General features: G+C 41.0%; 1 protein-coding gene and 1 pseudogene across 2 annotated transcripts in view; one reads left to right on the plus strand and one right to left on the minus strand.

Annotated features, from left to right (window-relative positions):
• DGKB (diacylglycerol kinase beta) overlaps positions 1-21,870 on the plus strand; it is a gene marked incomplete at both ends in the record, with an annotated part of 339,119 nt that overhangs the window by 138,321 nt on the left and 178,928 nt on the right. The window contains 1 exon segment of the mRNA XM_083379029.1: positions 15,723-15,787. Within this exon segment, the coding sequence (XP_083235155.1) occupies positions 15,723-15,787 (65 nt within the window).
• On the minus strand, positions 2,584-3,976 carry LOC310648688 (nucleosome assembly protein 1-like 1; annotated as a pseudogene). The gene has a single exon. The product of its transcript is annotated as a nucleosome assembly protein 1-like 1 (transcript).

Consider the following 21,870-nt stretch of genomic DNA (forward strand, 5'->3'; position numbering starts at 1 on the left):
TGATTAGCACAAAGTAACACTGATAAGCAAAAAAGGTGTTTTTTCCTAAGCTCATTTTTAAAGGCACTTTGCTGTAACCATGTAAACCTATCAAATCCTATAGTTTTTCTGAAGACCTTCTCAATGGTCCCTGATAAGAAACCAGTCACTAGCAATCTATTCATCCAGAGATGATCTGAACTCATTTGATTGTATTTGCAGCTGTGTGATTTCATTATCATTAGAAAAAAACATGCAGCCAAGCCAGCTGGTATCCAGAGAGGCTACTCAATATACATAGCTTGTCAGTTTGTTGGTTTACATATTATAGCTATAAAAGAATCTTATTTTTTTTAGAATGCAGTGTCAATACTATATCTGTCAAGATATTTTTCTAAGTTCATTGTTTTTGTGCCAGAATCAGACTCTTAGCATAGGAATAGCTTGCTTCCCTAATTGTGTATATTATATATCAGTTGTTCATTTCAGACATGTTACAATTTGTCTTGACAATATTTCAAAGATTGCCAAATAGTTTAATATTTCTTTCAAGATTTTCTAGTGTCTCAGAGAGTAGAATCTACATTTTCCCAAGGAGAATCTGCAAATCTTGATAAAATGAGACAGTTTAAAATCTAACTAGGAATATCTGTTACTTTCCCAGGAAACCTGAGCCCCTTATTATGCATATATAGATAAGATAAAGTTATTGGAAGAAAAAAATACATAAGCTCAGAAGAGTTGATTAATTCAAACTCCTTCCCAGATAGCCTATATATATTGGTGACTCAAAAGTCACCACTGGGTTTGGAGTGCCTACATTTTTTTTCCCTTCTGAAAATACTAGGTTTATTCACATCCCAGTGATAAACAACCTTAACATGATGTTTCCAGAGATTTTTTGTAGGTCACCATCACAAAATACAAAAACCTAGAGCATAAACAAGCAGACAATTATGAATATTTATTTATTTATTTATTTAGTTATATTTATATACCGCCCTATTCCCTGAGGACTCAGGGCGGTTTACAGGGAATTAAAAATCCAAAATACAAAAATTAAGAACACATTAAAAAATATTAAATTAACCCTGTAGTCAGTTAAAAAGAACCCCAAATTAAAAATTCCTCCTCAGTCTGGGCCCGAGAGCTGAAAGAGCCAGGTCTACAGGCCCCGGCGGAATGATCGGAGGTCGGGGGCAGTCCTCAGCTCCACCGGCAGCTGGTTCCAGAGGGCAGGCGCTCCCACTGAGAAGGCCCTATCCCTGGGTGTCACCCGCCGTCAATCTCTCACCGGCGGAACCCTGAGCAGACCCTCCCTGTGGGAGCGCACTGGGCGAAGGGCGTTTGATGCCGGCAGCAGGTGTTCCCTCAAATATCCCAGACCCAGGCCATGTAGGGCTTTATAGGTGATAACCAGCACCTTGAATTTCACCCGGAGGGCAACCGGAAGCCAATGCAGCTCGCGGAGTAGAGGTGTTACATGGGAGTATCGGGAAACCCCCATTACAACTCGCGCGGCCGCATTCTGCACCAGTTGAAGCCTCCGAGTGGTCTTCAAGGGCAGCCCCATGTAGAGAGCATTACAGTAGTCCAAACGGGAGGTCACAAGCGCATGAGTGACTGTGCGTAGGGTGTCTCGGTCCAGATAGGGACGCAACTGGCGCACCAGGCGAACCTGTGCAAAAGCCCCCCTGGTCACGGCTCCTATGTGATCTTCAAAATTGAGCCGTGAATCCAGGAGGACGCCCAAGTTGCGAGCCCTATCAACGGGGGGTAACACCTCACCCCCCATCATTAGAGGTGGAATAACATGGTTAACCTGAGACGCCGATATGCACAGCCACTCGGTCTTGGCGGGATTGAGACGAAGCCTGTTTCTCCCCATCCAGACCTGAACCGCCTCCAGGCACCGGGACATCACGGAGAGGGCATCACTGGGTTGGTTCGGGGTGGAAAGAAAAAGTTGGGTATCATCAGCATACTGGTGATACCCCACCCCAAAACCACGAATGATCTCGCCCAGCGGCTTCATGTAGATGTTGAACAGGAGAGGTGAGAGAACCGACCCCTGAGGAACTCCACAAATGAGAGACCTCGGGGCGGATCTCTGCCCTCCTGTCAACACCGACTGCGAGCGGCCCCGGAGGTAGGAGGAGAACCACCGTAAAACGGTGCCTCCCACTCCCAACCCCCTGAGACGCCACAGCAGAATATGTGGTCTTGATGGAAATTAACAGTTTATATGGAAGTTATGAAATTTGAAACATATGTCATTTCCTAATTAGTACAAGTCACTGCTATTTCTATGACAAAGTAATAAAGGCACAGCCAGTGCAAGCAGACTTAAACCCATTTAAACTACTGGGCCAAAAATACTTTGGTTGGTTCTCTGGGAAAGGATCTTTTCTAAACAAATAGTGGTCTCCGTCAAGAGTTCTGATATCTTCACAGCTGCAGTCTAATAGCTACATGACAACAGACTTCACTAGAACCTAACTATATATAGCAATGAATTAACAATTCATGCTTTAGGATTTACTGCATTCTACATATCGGCAGAAAAGTACTATTTTAAAAGTACATTTTAAACCGGTTCTGTCAGTTTGTTTTAACAAAATGTTTACTTAATTCTACCAAGATACAAAACATAAGGCTGTAAGTAACTAATAGTTGTATTTAGGCTATTACAGTGCAGATAATCCTCAAGGCCACATACACACTGTTTCACTGCTGCTTGCATTCTGCTGGGTTTTGATCCTTCTTTGGATCATAATCTGGATCATTTTCTTCATCTGCTTCTTTCTCCCCTTCCTCATCATCAGCTTCCTCACCTTCTTCATCATAATCATCATCATCATCATCTTCAATGGCTTTTCCTGTAAAATACAATACTGTTCATGGAACTATGCGCTCCCGTAGAAAATGGCCAATTTCAAAATCAGCTGCAAGAATTGCTTCAGCATCAGCATCCAAGTCTCCACTTTCAGGAACTTCTGGAGGAGTGAAAAAACTGAAGAAGGAATCGTTGGAAACTGTCTTTGTCACTGTTCTAACTGTTCCACGCCCCTTGTGCTTTTGTTTCTTCTTTATCGGTTTCAAAGTAACATTTCCCCTCTTTTTCCAGTCTATTTGGCACCCTGCGCAACCCATAATTTCTGGTCCATCGAAGGAGAAAGGATCAGAATCATCAGGTTCTGACCTCATTCTGTATGTTTTTGTTACTACTTTATTTGTGAAAAATTCATTAGGTTCAAAGTGGAATTCTAAAGTAAAAGTCATAGGTTCTCCAGCTTCTGAAAACTTCACTTTAATATCTTTTAAATACTTCAGGATAGGTTCATCATGTTCCTGAACCATATCACTGAGTAAATCGACATTCTTGAATACCGTCAGCCAAAATTCAGGAATTCCTTTAGGATCATCTTTTTCTTGATCTTTTTTCTCCTCTTCAAGCTTGGCCTTCTCTTTCATTTCCTCTGAAATTTCTTCTTCTGTGTCTGTTTTCCACTCACATTCTTCTTCAGTAGGTTCTTAAACTGCATTGATTATTTCACTTCTCTTGTCAAATAAGGGCTGATAAAGAGTAGCACATTTCCTTTCCAATTCATGAACTTCTTCATAAAACTTTGCTTCTGTCTGTGCACATTTAACTTGAAGATTCTTGAGTGCATTTACTCATCTCTTAACTACTTTAGGCAAGCTTTCTATATATCCTGTAGGCGTTTCCACCAAGCCATCAAGCCTTTCCTGGAGGGCTGCAAGAATCTGAGGATTTTGCATCATTTGTACAGTTAGTTGGCATGCTTTACTGTTAGCATCCTCACCAGATTCTTCTTCTACTACTTCTTCAACATCTTCCATATCTTGCTGGTCAAGTTCAGCCTGTTCTTTATTGTCAATGTCTGCCATATTTCCAGACCTCAGCAAACCTCTGTGCAAGGCCAGGTGTCACAGTGACTCAGGATTGAGGAAGAATTGTCTCGCAGCCGGTGGTAAAAAGGAGTTCCTACATTCTTAAAGGTGTCTTCTACAAGGAGGAAATTCATAACTTTGGCTGTGGTTGCTACTGCAGCATTTAATTCTGGTCTGTATGTGGGCTGATGAAATTTGGCTAATGAAATTGATTAATAACTTCTGAAGATCATGAATTCATTTCTTTTTCTTGTGCTTTTATTTAAAGTTTGCTAAATTACTTTAGCTTCTTTGGGAGGGTAAAATGATATATTTTATGCTTATGTTATCTCTTCTGCCTTTTTATTTCTGAAGAACATGAGAAATGAATAATTGTATATCTGCTTTCATTACTTTTGCAAAAAATTTTGAATGGTATATGGATTAAAGGTGGTTTTAATTTAGAATTATTTTCTTATGTTTTACTGCCATTCCTGTTCTACCTCACTGGCTAAAGACACTAGGCTTGTGTGATGTGTAAACTTGGCCACTTGTAGGCTATTCAGCAAACCCTCCTATGGTAATTAGAACTTAGCATGATGTGTGAATTAGTGGTATTTATTAAAGGCTTTACCAGTAAAAAGAGAAAGAAGTTTAAATTAATGGTTAATGTGTGTTTAGGGGAAACTAACTCTATGTATAAACTAAATTGTTTCCTATTAGGACAGAGTTAGATTTTTGCAGCTAAAATTATATTTCTAATTTTGCTTAAAGAAGAATAGGAGAAGAGAAGGCATTTAGCCTTGCCTTTCCCATATACAGCTTCTCATGTGCATATAGTGTGAGTTCTTTTATAATTAGGCATTCTGACATGATTTTGCTAATCAACAGGAGGATTTCATGAAAATAATAGGAGAAGAAAAGCTAAGCATAAATCTAATCTAAACATCTTTTCCATCTTCCACCATAGTAATTACTGCTGTTAAATATGTAGTTCCATTCTAAAAGAACATTAATTTGGGATATCTTTTATTATTTTATGGAATATTTTCTTCATTACTTTGCTATTTAAAATTTTAATAAATAATTCCCATGAAGTGGAAAGGAGAAAAATAACATGGCAGATAGCATCAATACAGTTTATTTCATCAGCATCCTTATAACCAAACCTACACTCAGCAATTACGTTAAAATAATTATATCTCTTTAAGATTTGGATTTTAATAGTAGAAGATATATTTTACTTATTCAGTTGAATGATATTAGAAGGGGAAAATGTACATCTTATACAGTTGATAATAAGCAGAACACTGAATTGTGAAAGCTGGGAGTTGAAAATTCTTATTCAGTAGTTGGAAAAATATGTTTAGCTTAAAAATTAATTTAAATGTCCACAATGATGGGTACCTATGCTATTTAAGGAAGTAACTACAGTGTAGTCAACAGGAATATTGATTAGGATTTAATTCATTACAAAACACAGAATAGTTTTTCCCTCTTTGTCAGTACACTGAATTTTCTTATTTTCTTTTTCTCATCTTTTTGTTTTCGATGGTCAATTTAGTAACAAATTTGCAATTAATCATTTGCTGATTGTAATGAATGGTCTATCAATAATATGCAGCTCACATTGCAAAAAGGGTTATGCAGTACTTCATTGTTTTCCTTTTGTCTTGGGAACACTTTGTCTAGCTATGTTTCCTAGAATGGATTATGAATAAATGTTTGAAAGTAATGCATGCCAGTTTTAAAAAGACATCATGGACTGATTCGGCGTATTAATCAAAATAGGCACTAACTTTCTTTTGGCATTTCAGTACTTGGACATCTGTTGACTTCTAATACGTGAAGTTGGACACTCTGGCATTAGTGAAGAGTTTCATTATCTTAAATGTCATAACATTTGTTTGAATTACTCTGTGTAGGTTTCAAATGCTGAAATTGTAACTTTAAATTGCTCAACAGATTTCATTTGACTTTCAAAAATACAGAAATGGGAGCTTATTAAAAATCCTATTGCTAATTTTCAGTTTAGTCTATCATAATAAAATGGTTATAATCAAGCTATTTTCCTAGAGTTTAAAATTTAAGGGATCTTATAATAAATTTGGGATGTATTGCCATTGAATTTGTCCACACAATACTTCAATTACCTGTAGATTAAGCAAGCATTGCATTCAGCTTTTCCCCAATCAAAGTAATAATGGCAGGTTTCCTATAAAATATTCTGGGATGTCTGCTAATCATGTGTACTTCTATTTGTACAGTATCTAACAAAGTTGGACTGATCATTACTGATAATTTCAAAGCATAATCTCTGCCTGTACAATGACAAGACATCTTGTAGAACATAGCTGGATTATCTTCTTTTCTTCTACCCTATTCTCTAGCCTCTCTCTTCTTTTACCAGAAGTCTGAATTATGACTTTTTTTTATTTAAAAAGTTTTACAATACATTTTGACTTTAATCCCCCCTCCCCCACCCCTATCTAGCCCTCCCTATCCCTCTCCCCCATTCCCTCCTCCCCCCCGACTTCCCAGAGCTAAATACAGGGTATAAAATCGAAAAACAAACATAAGCACCCCTATGTTATCAACAATAAACTATTAATTCTATCTCCCTCTAGCTCATATAAAATAAATACAAACAATATTAATATTACAAATAAAGTAAAAAAAGAAAAAGAGGAAAACAGAAAAAGAGCTTTACTCAGAATAGATTTTCTTAATCCCAGTCCTTATTCATATTAATTTCAAAAAAAAGAAAAAAAAACTTTCACCTACTATTTGCATTCTCCCACCTTTCTCTAATTTCTAAACAAATTCTCAGTTATATACTTTTCTAGCAAGCAAATAACATCAATCTTAAATTGTGTTAAATATTAAAAAAACTTTCTTTCTCCTCTATGATAAATTTAATCCATTGACATTCTAATTTAAAAATTTAATCACCAATCTTGATGCTCCAAAGCTTTTGGAGCACGTCTGTCATAACCCCCATAACTTCTTTGGACCGCGCCCCTTCCACAGCTTCACTGTAAGTACGCTTTGGAGATTCCATAACTTTCTGCTGGTCTTGCTCTTGCTCTCGTCTCGCTCTTCTTAGGGCGGCACGCGTCATCCTCTGGCCTCCTGCAACAACCGATGAGACTGTAACTTGATCCCCTCCAACACCATTGTCTTCTGTCTGTCTATCTGCAACATCTTGAAGCTTTCCCTCGCCGTATCCCCTTACAGCTTCCAAAAATGATAGGGGGGTTGCTTTTAACACATTGCTATAAAAATCATGTGCCTGGACCACAGTAACCAGACGATGTCTTTTACCTTCGTGCGTCACCACCAGTCCAACTGGAATCTCCCATCTAAACTTAATATCACATTTCTTAAGTTCCTGTACTAGAAATGCAAAATCTTTCCTTCTCCTTAAAATCTTCGGAGGAATCTCTTTTAAAACCAAGACTTCTTGCTCAGCCACTACCAATTTAGTATCATAAGCAGCTTAAATGACTTCATCTCTAATTACTCTCTTTGTAAAATAGACTACCACATCTCTGGGTAACTTCCTCTGTCTTACAATCCATGAATTTACACGAAAAATTTTGTCCATATTTCCCTCAATTTCATATGCTGGCTGGCCCAGTACCCCTTCCAGAGCCTCAGAAATCAGCTGCTTTAAATCTTCTTTACAATTCTCCTTTAAACCCCTGATTCTAATAGCATACTGCATCTGATGATACTGAACAAGGCTCAATTCTCCGTCCATTTTATCCCTTATATTTTCATTTTCTAATACCTTTGCTTCTAATATAGAGTTCTTTTGACTGAGATCCTCCACTTTTACATCCAGCTGTTGCACACATTCAGCTACAGATTCAATCATAGACAACATGTCCACCCTCATTGCTCTAAACTTCTCTTCCATCTTCTTCTCCAATTTCTCCATTTTCTCCTCCATTTTCTCCTCCAGCTTTTTCAACTTTTCATCCATCATGTCAGACATCAATTGTGAATGCTTTCCAAGAGCATCTTGTAAATCCTTAAGCGTCGGAGGAGGAAGCCGGAGGAGGTGCAGGAGGAAGCAAAGCTTGCAATGAAGACCCCGCACTCCGAAGAGCTTTAGAAGTTTTAGCCGCCATCTTCCCCCACTTTCACTTATTGCACACTTTCACTTTAAAGCTATAAAATCCATTGAGCTAGAGAGTAAAGATAAGAGTCCACATCACCTTGACCTCCTGTACCGCTCTGCCTGCATCTTGATAATCAAAAGTATTTCCTTTTGGCAGGGGTGGTTGCTAATGCCTGGCTCTGCTCCAAAAATCCCGGAGCAGGGGCGCTGCGCAGCTCGGAGCAACCCAGGCTTCGGGGGGGTTCAATCCTTCAGCCACCCAAACTCTCAGCTCAGGCGGCCCCGGAGAGCTCAACCCCTACCTGGGGCCTCACCCCCTCCTCTTCTCCCGAGGAGGGGGCTTCAAATCCATCTAAACAGCTGATCAGCGCTGTTTACGATGGAAAAACACAGCTGCGGAGCGGGCAGCCCAAAAACGGCTGTCTTCGGCGTCGCATCGCCACCGGAAGTCCTGAATTATGACTTTTAAGTGAAGAAATTAGGCCCAGTGTTGCAGGATGCTCATTCCTGGCTTAGAAAAATACTCACAAACACCCTGTGTAGGTGGGCAGGTGGAACAACTGTAGGATAGCACAGACCATAAAGTCCTTTTCTGTCCAGCCAAATGCCTAATTAAATAACTTCTGTCTCTCACTTACACATACATACATCAACAATACATATATAGTTGTAACTCCCCATAGTGTTAAGAGTAATCATAGAATAATTATAATTATCATCAAAGAAAGAGGACATTTTTAATATTCTCAATGTGTTCCTGATAATAAAAATGGAAATTCCCATCATCTTAGTGTTAAAGCTGCAGAGTCTAGTTCCAGAGTCTAGTTATCAGCAAGGAAAGTGACAAAAGAAAAGCAGGAGGCTTCTTGTTTATGAACTTATGAAACAGTCTGACTTGTACAAATTGAAAGAATTTAGCCCTTTAATGCAGTTCAGAAAAGGAAACTAAAAACAAGAATACTAAAACTATTTTTACTGTAAGTTATAGTAACAGAATCTTGCAATATAAAATCACTTGCCTGCTCCTTACCTTTATATTCCAGAGTGTCAATTTGGGAACATTTTCTGAAATTTCTAGTTTTGAAATATCAGATTTGAAATATCTGGTTTTGAGTATCAGATTGTTGTCTGGGATGTAGCTTTTCCTCCTGTTTCTCAAGGTTACTCTCATAGTCATTATATCAACCCATAATCTTCCCTTGTATGAAATCTATTTAAAATCTATTTCTATTGATAATTTTGAAGATTACTATTTCAGATTAGAGGTTTAAAAGAGAGGTATTGAATTCACTAACGTGGAGTTTCAGCAGAATTTCGTCTTCGTGTTATGTAACACATTGCCCAAATTATATCAGCAGCCAACATAGAAGACTGTGTCTATTGTATTCAAAGACATGTTTGAAAGTAATGCATATGTGTATTTAATTGGGAGCCTTTCTAAAAACTGATAATATTTGTGAACTATCTATTGGAGTTCTTGTGAGAAAAACAACTGGAATTTTAAATTGCCCTAACAATTGTTTTCTTTCAGTTGTGATGATGTGGTAGAATCATCTGAGCTGAAATGAGGAGTGGTGTTGAAAAAAACTAGCTAGGCAGGAATCTCTGGGAGGGAGGGAGAGCCAGAAAAAAGACCTCCCCTAAACTTTGGAGTATGTATCTAGTTGTTTTCTAGCGAGTGCAGTTAGTATGGCAAGTTTCTTATAACAGCAATAAACATACTTATCTGATCAGCTGCCAGGGTTATTCTGGTTCCTTTTGCCTAATAGATAATGAAAATAGTCTTGAGGTGTGAATTTGACATCTATTCTCCAGACACTATGTAATTATGGGCTACATTGATCAGAGTTAAATAACATATTAAAAGTATCCCCATTAACAGTGTCTGCAGAGTATGAGTAGCCCTCAATTTACAACCACTGGGACTGGAATTTTGGCACTAACCTATGTGGTCATTAAGTGAGTCATCATGTGATTGGACCCATTCTCATAATCATTTTTATCATAGTCACTAAGTGAATTACTATGATTAGTAACATGGTTATTAAGTGAATCATGTACTTATTAAGCAAATCTGACTTCCCAACTGACTTTGGTTTCCGGAATCTAGTTAGAAAGTTTGCAAGCTGCAATCACATGAATGCATGATGGTGCAACCATGCAAGTTGATTGCTAAGTGCCCAGATTGCAATCATGTGATCACAGGGGTGGTAAAACAGTTGTAACTTTGAAGATAGATTCATAAGTCACTTTTTACAAAGCTGTCATAACTTTGAACCATTGTTAAATGAACAGTTGTAAATTGACAATAATCTGTAAAAAAAAATCAAGATATTCATCAGCTGAATGTCATCCCATTTTCTTGAGAGTTGCTCATAATTTTTCTTTGAATATATATTTTGCAAATAAAAAGGAGTGGACATATGAATATACCACTGTGGCCATCATCATTCAATTTTAACCACTCCTTATAAATATCCTGATCCAAGTTATCATTGTTATTAACATTATTTGTGTTTATAGCACAATAATTTGTAATAATTAAAACTGTAATCTTTATTAGTATTATTTGACAATCTTTCACTAATGATTATATCATGCTAGACAATTAGAAAAAATAAAATGGTTATAATGTAATTGAAGTTATAGTTTAGTGTTGATGTATTAAAATCATATATTATTTTATATTTTATAACATTTTAAAAATTCAGGTGATGTTTATGTTTGTATATATTTAAACAGTAACAGCTGGCTTAATGCTTTTGTATTACATAATAGAATCTGCCTGCTTAACTATTTTTATTTGGGAATTTTCCACTATGAAAAGATAAACAATTATTTCTCATTTGAATATTAAATTGTCATTGGGAAGTATTTTGTATAACTTAATTATTTAGTCAAAACAGATATTCATAAAAATATTTCACTAGTAGGATACATGCAAATCATATTTTGAGATGCTAATTCTTTTTGCAAAGGACAGATATTTTCACAGCTTAAGTACAGTATTTGTTTCAGCTGCTTTCCCAGATCACTTGTCCATTTATGTATCAGCCATAAATTGTGGCTGCTTTCTTTTGACAATTACAATAACCAAATCAACACTTTAGAAATGAATAACCTAAATTACTTTTCTTCATATCGACAATTAACATTTGCTAGTGTTAAACAAATGGGAAACCACTTCCACATAATATTTGGTTTCCTTCCAGCCATGTTTTAAGTGTTTAAATGTATATAAGTACAAGGGTGGAATGATTAAAATCAAAGACTTCCCCGGAATTCTTTTCATTCTGAATTGTGATTCTAACTGAAAAACAATTTACCAACATCAAAGGACCATAAATTACAAAAGAAAAGCAAGTAAGAATTTACTAAAACTATTTCCAAATGAAACATTATTAATTTCAAAGAAGTGGACAATTATCATCCTTATAGAGGATGATATTTATATAATTTATGTAATATAAATTAAAAAAAATATTAACAGCTTTCTTGTCTTCCTGTATCCCCCTTTAAAAAGTGAAATTAACCATAAAGGTAGTCCTCGAGTTATGAATGCAATAAGAGCCTGCCCATTCCATTCATATCTTGAGGATTTGTAGGAGTGAATCTCATACATTGAAATGTGATTCGCTCCCAGCTTTTACCTACACATTTATTAACTTAACGCATGGGCAAATGCATGGTCGATTAAGTGAACATGAGGTATCTCAGGATGGGGAAGGCCATGGCAGCCAAGTGATGGAACAGGCCACTGGCTTCAGACCACCCAAGTCCCTCCCCACTGAGATATCTCATGGTCCCTCCCCTGGGGTCCCCACAATTTCTCCCCCACCCAATCCTGCCACGCTGGGTCACTTACCTTGTAAAGATCAAAATCCTTTACAGCCTACTCTCTTTTGCTGCTCCCAGCAAGAGCAGAGGGAGGCCTCCAAGACTCAGAATGGGCCTCTGGAAGCATGTGACCTCTGTCCTTGGCCTTTCCAGGTGGCAGCAGCCTGGAAAAGGCCTAGGACAGCCAGATCAGACCTCTGGAGGCACGTGGAAGCCTCTCCTGGCCTCCTTTCTGGGTAGCAGTGACCTGGAAAAGATCTCCAACACAAAGATCAGGCCTCCAGAGGCATGCAGAAACCTGTCACGGCTTCCATTCCATTTTCTGGTGCAGAGAACAGAGGTCTAAACTATTGTGAGATCACATGAGATCAGTAGCATGGGATCTCATGTCACTTATCTCATGATTTTTGTTACTTTAGGCCTTCATTCTCTGTGAATGCACTGAAGGCCTGGAGCAGCCAAGAATCTCTCAATTTTTATAAAGTGAGTATCCATAGGCCTAGTGCAGGGGTCGGCAACCGGAAAAAGGCAAAGAGCCACTCAGAACCGGTTCCGTCACAAACACAAAAAAGTGGGAGCCGCAAAATATGCACGCGCGTGCATGCACGCACGCGCATGCGCAAAACAAGGCAAAACGTGCACCAGCCCTGCCCCCATCCACCTCCAGTATGGATGGCTCTGCCAAAAGAAAAGCAGCCGAAGCAAGTCTCCCATTGAGAGAATGGGGCGGCGGAGGCTTACAAAAGGCGGATCCAGCCTCTGCCGGCAGACACGCTTGCAGCTTGCAGAATGGCGGATCGAGCCTCTGCCGCCGGCAGAGGCTGGATCCGCCGTTTTGCAAGCCGCCGCCGCCCCATTCTCTCAATGGGAGACTTGCTTCGGCTGCTTTTCTTTTGGCAGAGCCATCCATACTGGAGGTGGATGGGGGCAGGGCTGGTCCCGTGACAGCCAGTCGGGCAAGCAACGCGAAGAGCGAAGAGCGGCAGGGCTTTATTTTTGCACCGTGGAGCTCCCCCTCCCCCCAAACTCCCCCTCCCTCCCACTTCCCAGAGCTGAATACAGGGTATTAACCGGCGGCGGAGGCTTGCAGAACGGCAGATCGAGCCTCTGCCGGCGGAGTTTGGAGTTGGGTAAGGAAGCACAAAATTCAGGAAGGAAAGCGGGGCGGCGGGCGAACGGGAGACCTGCCGACGTTTGGGGAGGTTTGGGGAGGTGCACGCCGGGGAAAAGGCTGGGAGAGGAGGGGGTCCGGGCTGGGGGGGAGGCAGAAGCGAGGGATCAGGACTCCTCCCGCTTGGCTGCTGCCACCGCCGCCACCACTCCTACGGCCGCCGCCACCTGCTCTCTCGGCTGGTTGCTTTCTGCTTCTCTCACCTGCCCTGCCCCCCCCCCCGCCTGCCCTCCTTCCTGCCTTCCTTCCCTCCGCCTCGCCTTCCCCGCTCCCGCGTTTTCCCTCTCCCCGCCTCGGATTCGGGGTGATTCCCCGGGAGAGGGCGATGGGATTCCAGCAAGCTTTCAAGCCTTCTCGGCGGTCTCCGGCACGGCTCAGGAAGCGTTTCTGTGCCGCCCGGCCGGAGCCTTTGCCTCCTTCCCTCCCCCAAGCGAGGCGTCCTTTTTCAAGTTGCAAAACCAAGCGGGGTGAAGCGGGCTGTCGGGAAAGACATTCAGGAGGGTCATCCTGGAGAGGAGAGGGAGCGGGAGAAGGAGGAGGAGGAGGTGATCGACTCGCCCGACCCAGTCCTGGCCGGCCAGCCCCGTAACATCCGAGCTTGCACCGCGGGCGGAGAGGCAGGAAGCCAAGAGGAAGAAGACCGCCAGGAAGCTGCCTCTGCAGCCGCCGCCTCCTCCTCCTCCGCCGCCGCCGCCTCTGTCTCTGCCGCTGCTAGGAAGGCTGCCGGTGCTTCGGCCGCCTCTGCCACTGCCTCCTCCGCCACCAGGACCCGACCGGAGGTGTCGCCGCTGGAGGAGGAGGAGGCGGCAATGTCTTTCCCGACAGCCCGCTTCACCCCGCGGCAGCTTCCTGAAAGAGCGGCGCCGCTGCCCCTTCGCACGGAGGTACGTGCGCACCTCCCAAAAGGTTTGGGGAGGTGCGCGCGCACCTCCGGTCGTTCGGAGAGGTGCGCGCGCACCTCTCAGAATGGGCAGGGGCGCCGCTCTTTGCGGAAGCTGCCGCAGCCCGTCTGCTAAGCTGCCGCTTTCGGCAGCTTGACAGACGGGCCGCGGCGGGCTTCCTGAAAGAGCGGCACCGCTGCCCATTCGCGCAGAGGTACGCGCGCACCTCCGGTCGTTCGGAGAGGTGCGCGCGCACCTCTCGGAATGGGCAGGGGCGCCGCTCTTTCAGGAAGCTGCCGCGGCCCGTCTGCTAAGCTGCCGCTTTCGGCAGCTTCACAGACAGGCCGCGGCAGCTTCCTCAAAGAGCGGCACCGCTGCCCATTCGCGCGGAGGTACGCGCGCACCTCTCCAAAGGTTTGGGGAGGTGCGCGTGCACCTCCGCCCATTCGGGGAGGTGCGCGTGCACCTCTCCAAACGGGCGGTGCCACTCTCCATTTGGAGAGGTGCGCGCGCACCACTGCCCGTTGGAAGAGGTGCGCGCGCACCGGGTGGCTGGGAGCCGCAAGAGACGGCTCAAAGAGCCGCATGCTAGGAAGGCTGCCGGTGCTTCGGCCGCCTCTGCCACTGCCTCCTCCGCCACCAGGACCCGACCGGAGGTGTCGCCGCTGGAGGAGGAGGAGGCGGCAATGTCTTTCCCGACAGCCCGCTTCACCCCGCGGCAGCTTCCTGAAAGAGCGGCGCCGCTGCCCCTTCGCACGGAGGTACGCGCGCACCTCCCCAAAGGTTTGGGGAGGTGCGCGCACACCTCCGGTCATTCGGAGAGGTGCGCGCGCACCTCTCGGAATGGGCAGGGGCGCCGCTCTTTGCGGAAGCTGCCGCGGCCCGTCTGCTAAGCTGCCGCTTTCGGCAGCTTCACAGACGGGCCGCGGCGGGCTTCCTGAAAGAGCGGCACTGCTGCCCATTCGCGCGGAGGTACGCGCGCACCTCCGGTCGTTCGGAGAGGTGCGCGCGCACCTCTCAGAATGGGCAGGGGCGCCGCTCTTTCAGGAAGCTGCCGCGGCCCGTCTGCTAAGCTGCCGCTTTCGGCAGCTTCACAGACGGGCCGCGGCAGCTTCCTCAAAGAGCGGCACCGCTGCCCATTCGCGCGGAGGTACGCGCGCACCTCTCCAAAGGTTTGGGGAGGTGCGCGTGCACCTCCGCCCATTCGGGGAGGTGCGCGTGCACCTCTCCAAACGGGCGGTGCCACTCTCCATTTGGAGAGGTGCGCGCGCACCACTGCCCGTTGGAAGAGGTGCGCGCGCACCGGGTGGCTGGGAGCCGCAAGAGACGGCTCAAAGAGCCGCATGCGGCTCCGGAGCCGCAGGTTGCTGACCTGTGGCCTAGTGCCTAGGGAGACTCGGGGCAGAGGGGAGGGAGGGAATAGCCAGGGTGAATGTTGCAGTGCCACTGTGGTCATTCATAAGGATGAATGGCTGCCATGGTGCGGCAACATTTGTAATTCCATGACTTTTTTGTAAACACTAAGGGGCACTTATCACATAACTTTGAACCTTTGCTAAGGGAACACTTGTAACTCAGGGGTTACCTATACTATGTGGGTATTATCTTTGATTCAAGTTTGATTCAAACTTGTTCTTGATCCTGGAATATGCATCAGAAAATAGGAACATAAAAATTCAATGAAATCACACACACACACACACACACACACACACACCTTGCTTTTTATAAGAGCAGATTGAAACATAGTGCAAAGGTATTTCATTATGGGTTGAAGCATTTTGTATTTTTCAATGCATCCACAATAATATTTTATTTGTAAAATTTCTTTTAGGATGCCTCAATTGCTTACAGATTTCACATTATGCGAGAAAAACATCCAGAAAAGTTCAATAGCAGGTAAGAGCCATTTTTTTTCCTTTTTTAACATGAATTATTTTGAAGTAGCAATGATCTATGTGACAGATAAAGAAAATTGTGATTTTATTACAAAATAAATACATATTATCAAAGTGCCTTTCATTATGACTCACCAATATGACTCCTGTCACTTTATTTATGTTCTGACCTTAATAAATCTTTGCAAATTTACAGTATGAATACTTTCTTAGTTACTGAGTTTTCTTTTGGAAATGTGGGCTTTGTAATATGAATACAATTTTCAATTTTGCAAGTATGTACCGTAATAAATTTAATTTGATTTACTGGTCAGAGAAGGCTAGCTTGTGAGATAACAGGATATGATTACTCAAGCTCTGTCTCATGGAATAGTTGGGTTTAATATTTTTTGTAAGAATTTAGATAAACAAGTTTAAGCAGGGCTTTTTTTCTCATAGAACGCTCAGAATGGCGTTCCGGCACCTTTTCTTTTGCAAAAAAACCCTCCCTCTATTGGCTTTAGGAGTAGGCAATCTTGGCTTTTTTTCATGACTCGTGGACTTCAACTCCAGAAATCCTGAGCCAGCCACACTGAGGGGAAAGAGAGAGGTTTCCAAGCTGAGCCATGCTGGCTCAGGAATTCTGGGAGTTGAAGTCCTTGAGTCATAAAAGAGCCAAGGTTGCCTACCCTGCACTAAAGTAGGACATTAAAATTATTTACAAGGTTACTTCTTTAGGAACTAAACTTTTAGAATCTAAAACAGCTAATTCAAAAAAGCCAACAGGAAAGAACCTCACATTTTTCATCTGCTTCTGTCTTTTGGAAGGTAAAATTAGATAACAAAATAATCTATTTCCTATGTCATCATCTCTGCAATGAAATCAATAAAGGTAACAGGAAAGAAATGAGAAACATTTTTCTCAATGTAATATGTCTAATTTAGCTGATGCTAGAAAAAAATAGTATCTTTTGTACATACTCTATTACAGCTAAACCACTTTAAATTGAACAATTCTTAAGAATGAAATATTCTTAATTTGGACTTTACTTTTACTGTTTTGACTGTTGTGTATTTTGAAAAATAGATTATTTAGAATCTAGTTATGTTGCATTTCAGTCTTTAAATAATTAACCTAGTATATACATAATAATATATGATGTTTTCCATGGTGAGCTTAACATCAATAACAACATTTATTAAAAAAGCTAAAATAATTTCTGGTGGAATTATATGTACATTAAAATTTTGTTTAGTCACAATCTTTCACTTTTCACATTCTGGACAAGAAATGGTCATGTATCCTAGCAAAAGATGTTACATATGTAACATCTGAGTCCTTCAGGAGATAGGGCGGCATATAAGTCCCAATAATAAATAAATATGCACATAAGTGTAATCAGTACCATATGCCTTTTTAAAAATATCATACATGCAAAGAAACAAAAATAAGTCCAAAATATCTGTATTATATCCATAAATGCCAACTTTGCAACCAATATTTCTCATCCATAACTATGGCACCCTGAGGATACCTGCATACATGCAAATGCTTCTTTGGGATCAGTAACACCGCAGGGATTGCTTTTTCCTTCCAGTAACAGATTGCTGGGAAATACCAAACATGGCCTTGAGAATTCCAATGTTTGTTACAAATTTTTCTGGATGTGGTTGGAAAGAGGCTGTTTGGTGCCGGAGACCACTGCCATGAGGAACACAGCTCTGGGTCGGGGTTCAGAGCAGTTCTGGGTGGGGGGTCAGCATGGGCCGCAGTGTGGCAACTGCGGGGAAGGGAATCCCCATGGCATATGGCTCCGAGCTGCAAGGGTGGGGGTGCAAAGGACAGGTGGTGACGCCATAGCAAGACACCAGCATCACTCCCAGTGACGGTACCTCCGAGTTCTGGCACCTTTGTTTTTTAGAAAAAGAGCATGGAGTTTAAGTATTAATAATATTATCATTTTCACAAATTTGAATGAATCATCATTATCTTTTGAATGACATTTATTCATTTATAAAATTTATATAGCTGCCAATCTCAACCTTTGGATTCTAGGCAGGCTACAGTATAACAAAATATAAAAACACATAAAAATACAGTAACCATGTAACCATTTAAAAGTTCTTCTGGCACCTCTTTATTAGGAAAAACTGATTAAACCAAAATATCTTATTTTGTATTATTAACTATTCTCAGTTACAATATGCTTACGTGTTGTGTTGAATGATTGTATCATGGCACGTCACAACCCATCTATCTGCTCCTCCATGTTTTTCTTGCTGTAACACATAATACTTTCTGAGCTTGAACATTTCAATAGCTTGTAAATACTTGCCCTAGATGTAAAGTATCATGATTTTTTACGGCTCAGAATTTAATCCAAAGAACAATTTAATTAACGTCTCTGCTTTTTCTTTAGTCATGGGAGCAGATTTCTCTATCTCTTCACTATGGTATTCTGACTTCTACGCAACATGTTGAACCCAAGAAGCTTCAAGAAATGATAGCTTATCCATTACTTTTAAAAATAAGTTTGAAATGCTCTGCTTGTATGATAATCCATTTGATTTGCTTATGCTTTTTTAAGCATGTATCATATTTATGCAAATAAAAGCTTTGTTTTGATTCTATCATAGTTTGCATTTTTAGAAGTTGCATTATTCAGTCAGGTTGTTTTTCATGCCTTTGCATTAGATTGTTTGCAAAATTAAACTCATTTCCATTTTACTCTTCAGTTTGGGAAAATATATGACAGGGATTTATGGTTATGGTTTTATGAAGACCGCAGTCTTTCAATGCAAGTCTCAGTCTCTAAGCTCTTATAAAATAATTTACGGTGCTGAACTGTTCAGTGTTCTATTGCTTCTATACTACTATGGCCACAAATAAATATTCAAGATACAAAAATTGACATAACGTCATCCTTGACAAGTGTGAGGACTTGTGGAGCCTGCTCGAGCTCTCCATGTACTTATGATCTAAGTTGCTAATGTTTTGCCAATATAAAATTGCTGAATGCTAATGAGATATAGTAATCTACTGCCTAGGAAGAGTTCTGTGTATTATTTCCTACCTTTGTTATACTTTTTATCACAGAAAGAAAACACAACTGAATCACAGAACAAAATAGAAATGAATTTCCATTACAGTAGGATTTAGTTGCAACTCTTATTCTGAGAGTAGGACTATATAGATTGTTGCCATTATGGAAACTTGGTGGGATGAAACACACAAATGGAATATACAGCTAGAGGGATTTAAATTATTTAAAAGAAACAGACCAAACAAAAGATAGATAGAGTTGTATAACAAATGAGTACATCACTACAGAAATAGAGCACAATAATGATGAAAACTATCTTGAATGCATTTAGGTTAATATAAAAGAGGGGAAAAATGACATTGTCATAGGGGTATACTATAGGCCACCCAACTAAACCAAGGAAATAAATGAACTTGTTGCTAGTTAGTTAACTAAGGTATGTAGGAAGCACATCACAATAGTAATGGGGAACTTTAACTACCCTAGCATCAACTGGGAAACAAACTCTGCACCAAGTGGAAGATCAAACAGATTCCTCACAAACCTAGAAGACAACTTCATCTCCCAAAACGTAGAGAAGGAAACTATGGGATCAGCCATATTGGACTTAATTGTCACTAACAGAAATAAAATGATAGACAGTATTGAAGCTTAGGGGGAAGGGTGATCATGCTATATTAGAATTCAACATCACGCAAACACAAGCAATAGAATATGGTCAAACTAGAGCTAGTTTAAATAAACTTAGACAGAGAAACTGTCTAAGTTGGGAAAAACTCTATGGAGGAGAATCCTCAAGAAAGAACAACTCAGAAGCTTGGGAAACTTTGAAAAGTGAGATTATAAAAGCCCAGGCTAGCACAATATCAATGAAGAAGAAAAATAACAGTTCTCAAGGACAAGTATAAAAAGTGGAAAGAGGGGCAGTTAACTAAGGCAGAATATCAGCAATTAGCCTGAGCCTGTAAAGATGAAGCAAGGAAAGTTAAGCCTCAAAATAAACTAAGGTTGCAACAAAAGTAAAAATAAATAAATTGGGTTTGTCAAAAAGAGATCATGCCAGGCAAATCTTATTTCATTCTTTAATAAATTGACAAAATTAGTGGACCAGAGGAATGCTGTACATATAATTCAGTCTTCTTAAGTCTATTATCAGATGAGCAAATGAGAACTTGGATGTCACAGAAGATCTGCACAATGCTGAAGGTGAGAAACATAGTTTTCAAATCAGGTGGTGTGGAAGCACTTAGAATAGCAAAAGCTGAGTTGAGGCATGCTATAAAATCAGCAAAGTGGCCTATCATCAGAAAGTGCAGAATTTCTTTCAAGATCCTATGGACCTGAAACGTATGTGACAAGATATTCAGGTAATTACTGATTATAAGGCAGCTTCCCTGGCATTTAAGGGTGACACAGACTAAACAAGCTAAATATGTTTTTTGGACAGTTTGAGGCCACAAATATAATAATAATAATAATAATAATAATAATAATAATAATAATAATAATAATAATAATAATAATAATAATAATAATAATAATAATAATAATAATTTAATTTCTATACCAGCAAGGAAGGCTGTTCCCCTTCCTGATGAGCAGGTGCTCACGTCTGATACAATTGCTGTTCAGAAGGTCCTGCGGAAAGTCAACACTTGGAAATCTGTGGGTCCTGATAATATCCCTGGCTGAGTACTTAAGGAATGTGCTAACCAGATAGCTACTGTTTTCACAGACATCTTCAATCTCTCGTTACATCAGGCCATGATTCCATCATGTTTTAAGACTGCAATCATTGTACCAGTGCCCCCCAAAACTAAAATCACATGCCTTAATGATTACCATCCAGTTGCACACATTTCCATTATGATGAAGTGTTTTGAGAGATTGGTAAAGGACTACATGGTTTCATGCCTTCCCCCTACATTTGACTCATTACAGTTTGCCTATTGGAAGAACTGATCTGTAGAAGATGCACTTTCCTGTGTGCCTCAGCTTGGTGCACCTGGAGGGGAAGAATGCTGTTTGTGAATTTTAGTTCAGCATTCAACACAATCATCCCTTAGCACCTGATGAACAAACTGGGCCTATTAGGTTTTAATACTCATTTATGTAATTGGCTACTTGATTTCCTTATTAATAGGCCCCAGGTTGTGCAAGTTGGAAAGAAAGTTTCCAATTCCATCTCCTTGAGTACAGTTTTCCCACAGGGCTGTGTTCTGAGTTCGCTACTGTTCACCCTGATGACCCATGACTATGAATCATATTGTGAAGTATGCAGATGACACAGCAGTGGTGGGTTTATCCAGGATGACAGTGAAGATGCTTATAGGGAAGAGGTGAAAGCTTTGGTGAACTGTGCAATAAAAGTAACCTAATTCTAAATGTTGATAAAACAAAAGAGATCACAGTGGATTTCAGAAAGAGCCGACATACTCCTACTCTACTCAATATCAAGAATGCAGCTGTAGAGGTGATCAACAGTATTAAGTATCTGGGGGTGTAGATAACTAACAATCTGAATTGGTCTCTCCACACATTATCCTTAGTGAAGCGTGCAAACCAGTGCCTGCATTTCCTACATTGGATGAGGAGCGCACATCTTTCTTCTTTGGTCCTGGCCACGTTTTACAGAGGCACCATTGAAAGCATTTTAACAAACTGCATCACTGTCTGGTTTGGTGACAGCAGTGCCTCAGATAGAAAGTCCATACAGAGAATGGAAAGGACAGCTGAGAAGATCATAGGAAGCTCACTTCCTGGTATTCAAGATGGTGCTTATAAGTGCTATGTGCTTATAGCTCAAAGCATCGTTAGGGACCCCATACTTCCACTTTATGGTCTGTTTCTGTTGCTTCCCTTTGGGAGGAGATTTCAAACTATTTCTAGCAGGACTACCTGATTCTGTAATAGCTTTGTTCCCTATGCCATCTGTCTGGTAAACTTGCAAGATTCATTTTTCTCGCCATAAACCGAACTATACTGTTGTTTCTCTGTGTCATATAATATATGTGGATATATGCATAATTCTGTATTTATTTATTTATTTTTGTTATATTTA

This window comes from Vipera ursinii (genome assembly GCF_947247035.1).
Source record: "Vipera ursinii genome assembly, chromosome: Z".
Lineage (NCBI taxonomy): Eukaryota > Metazoa > Chordata > Lepidosauria > Squamata > Viperidae > Vipera > Vipera ursinii.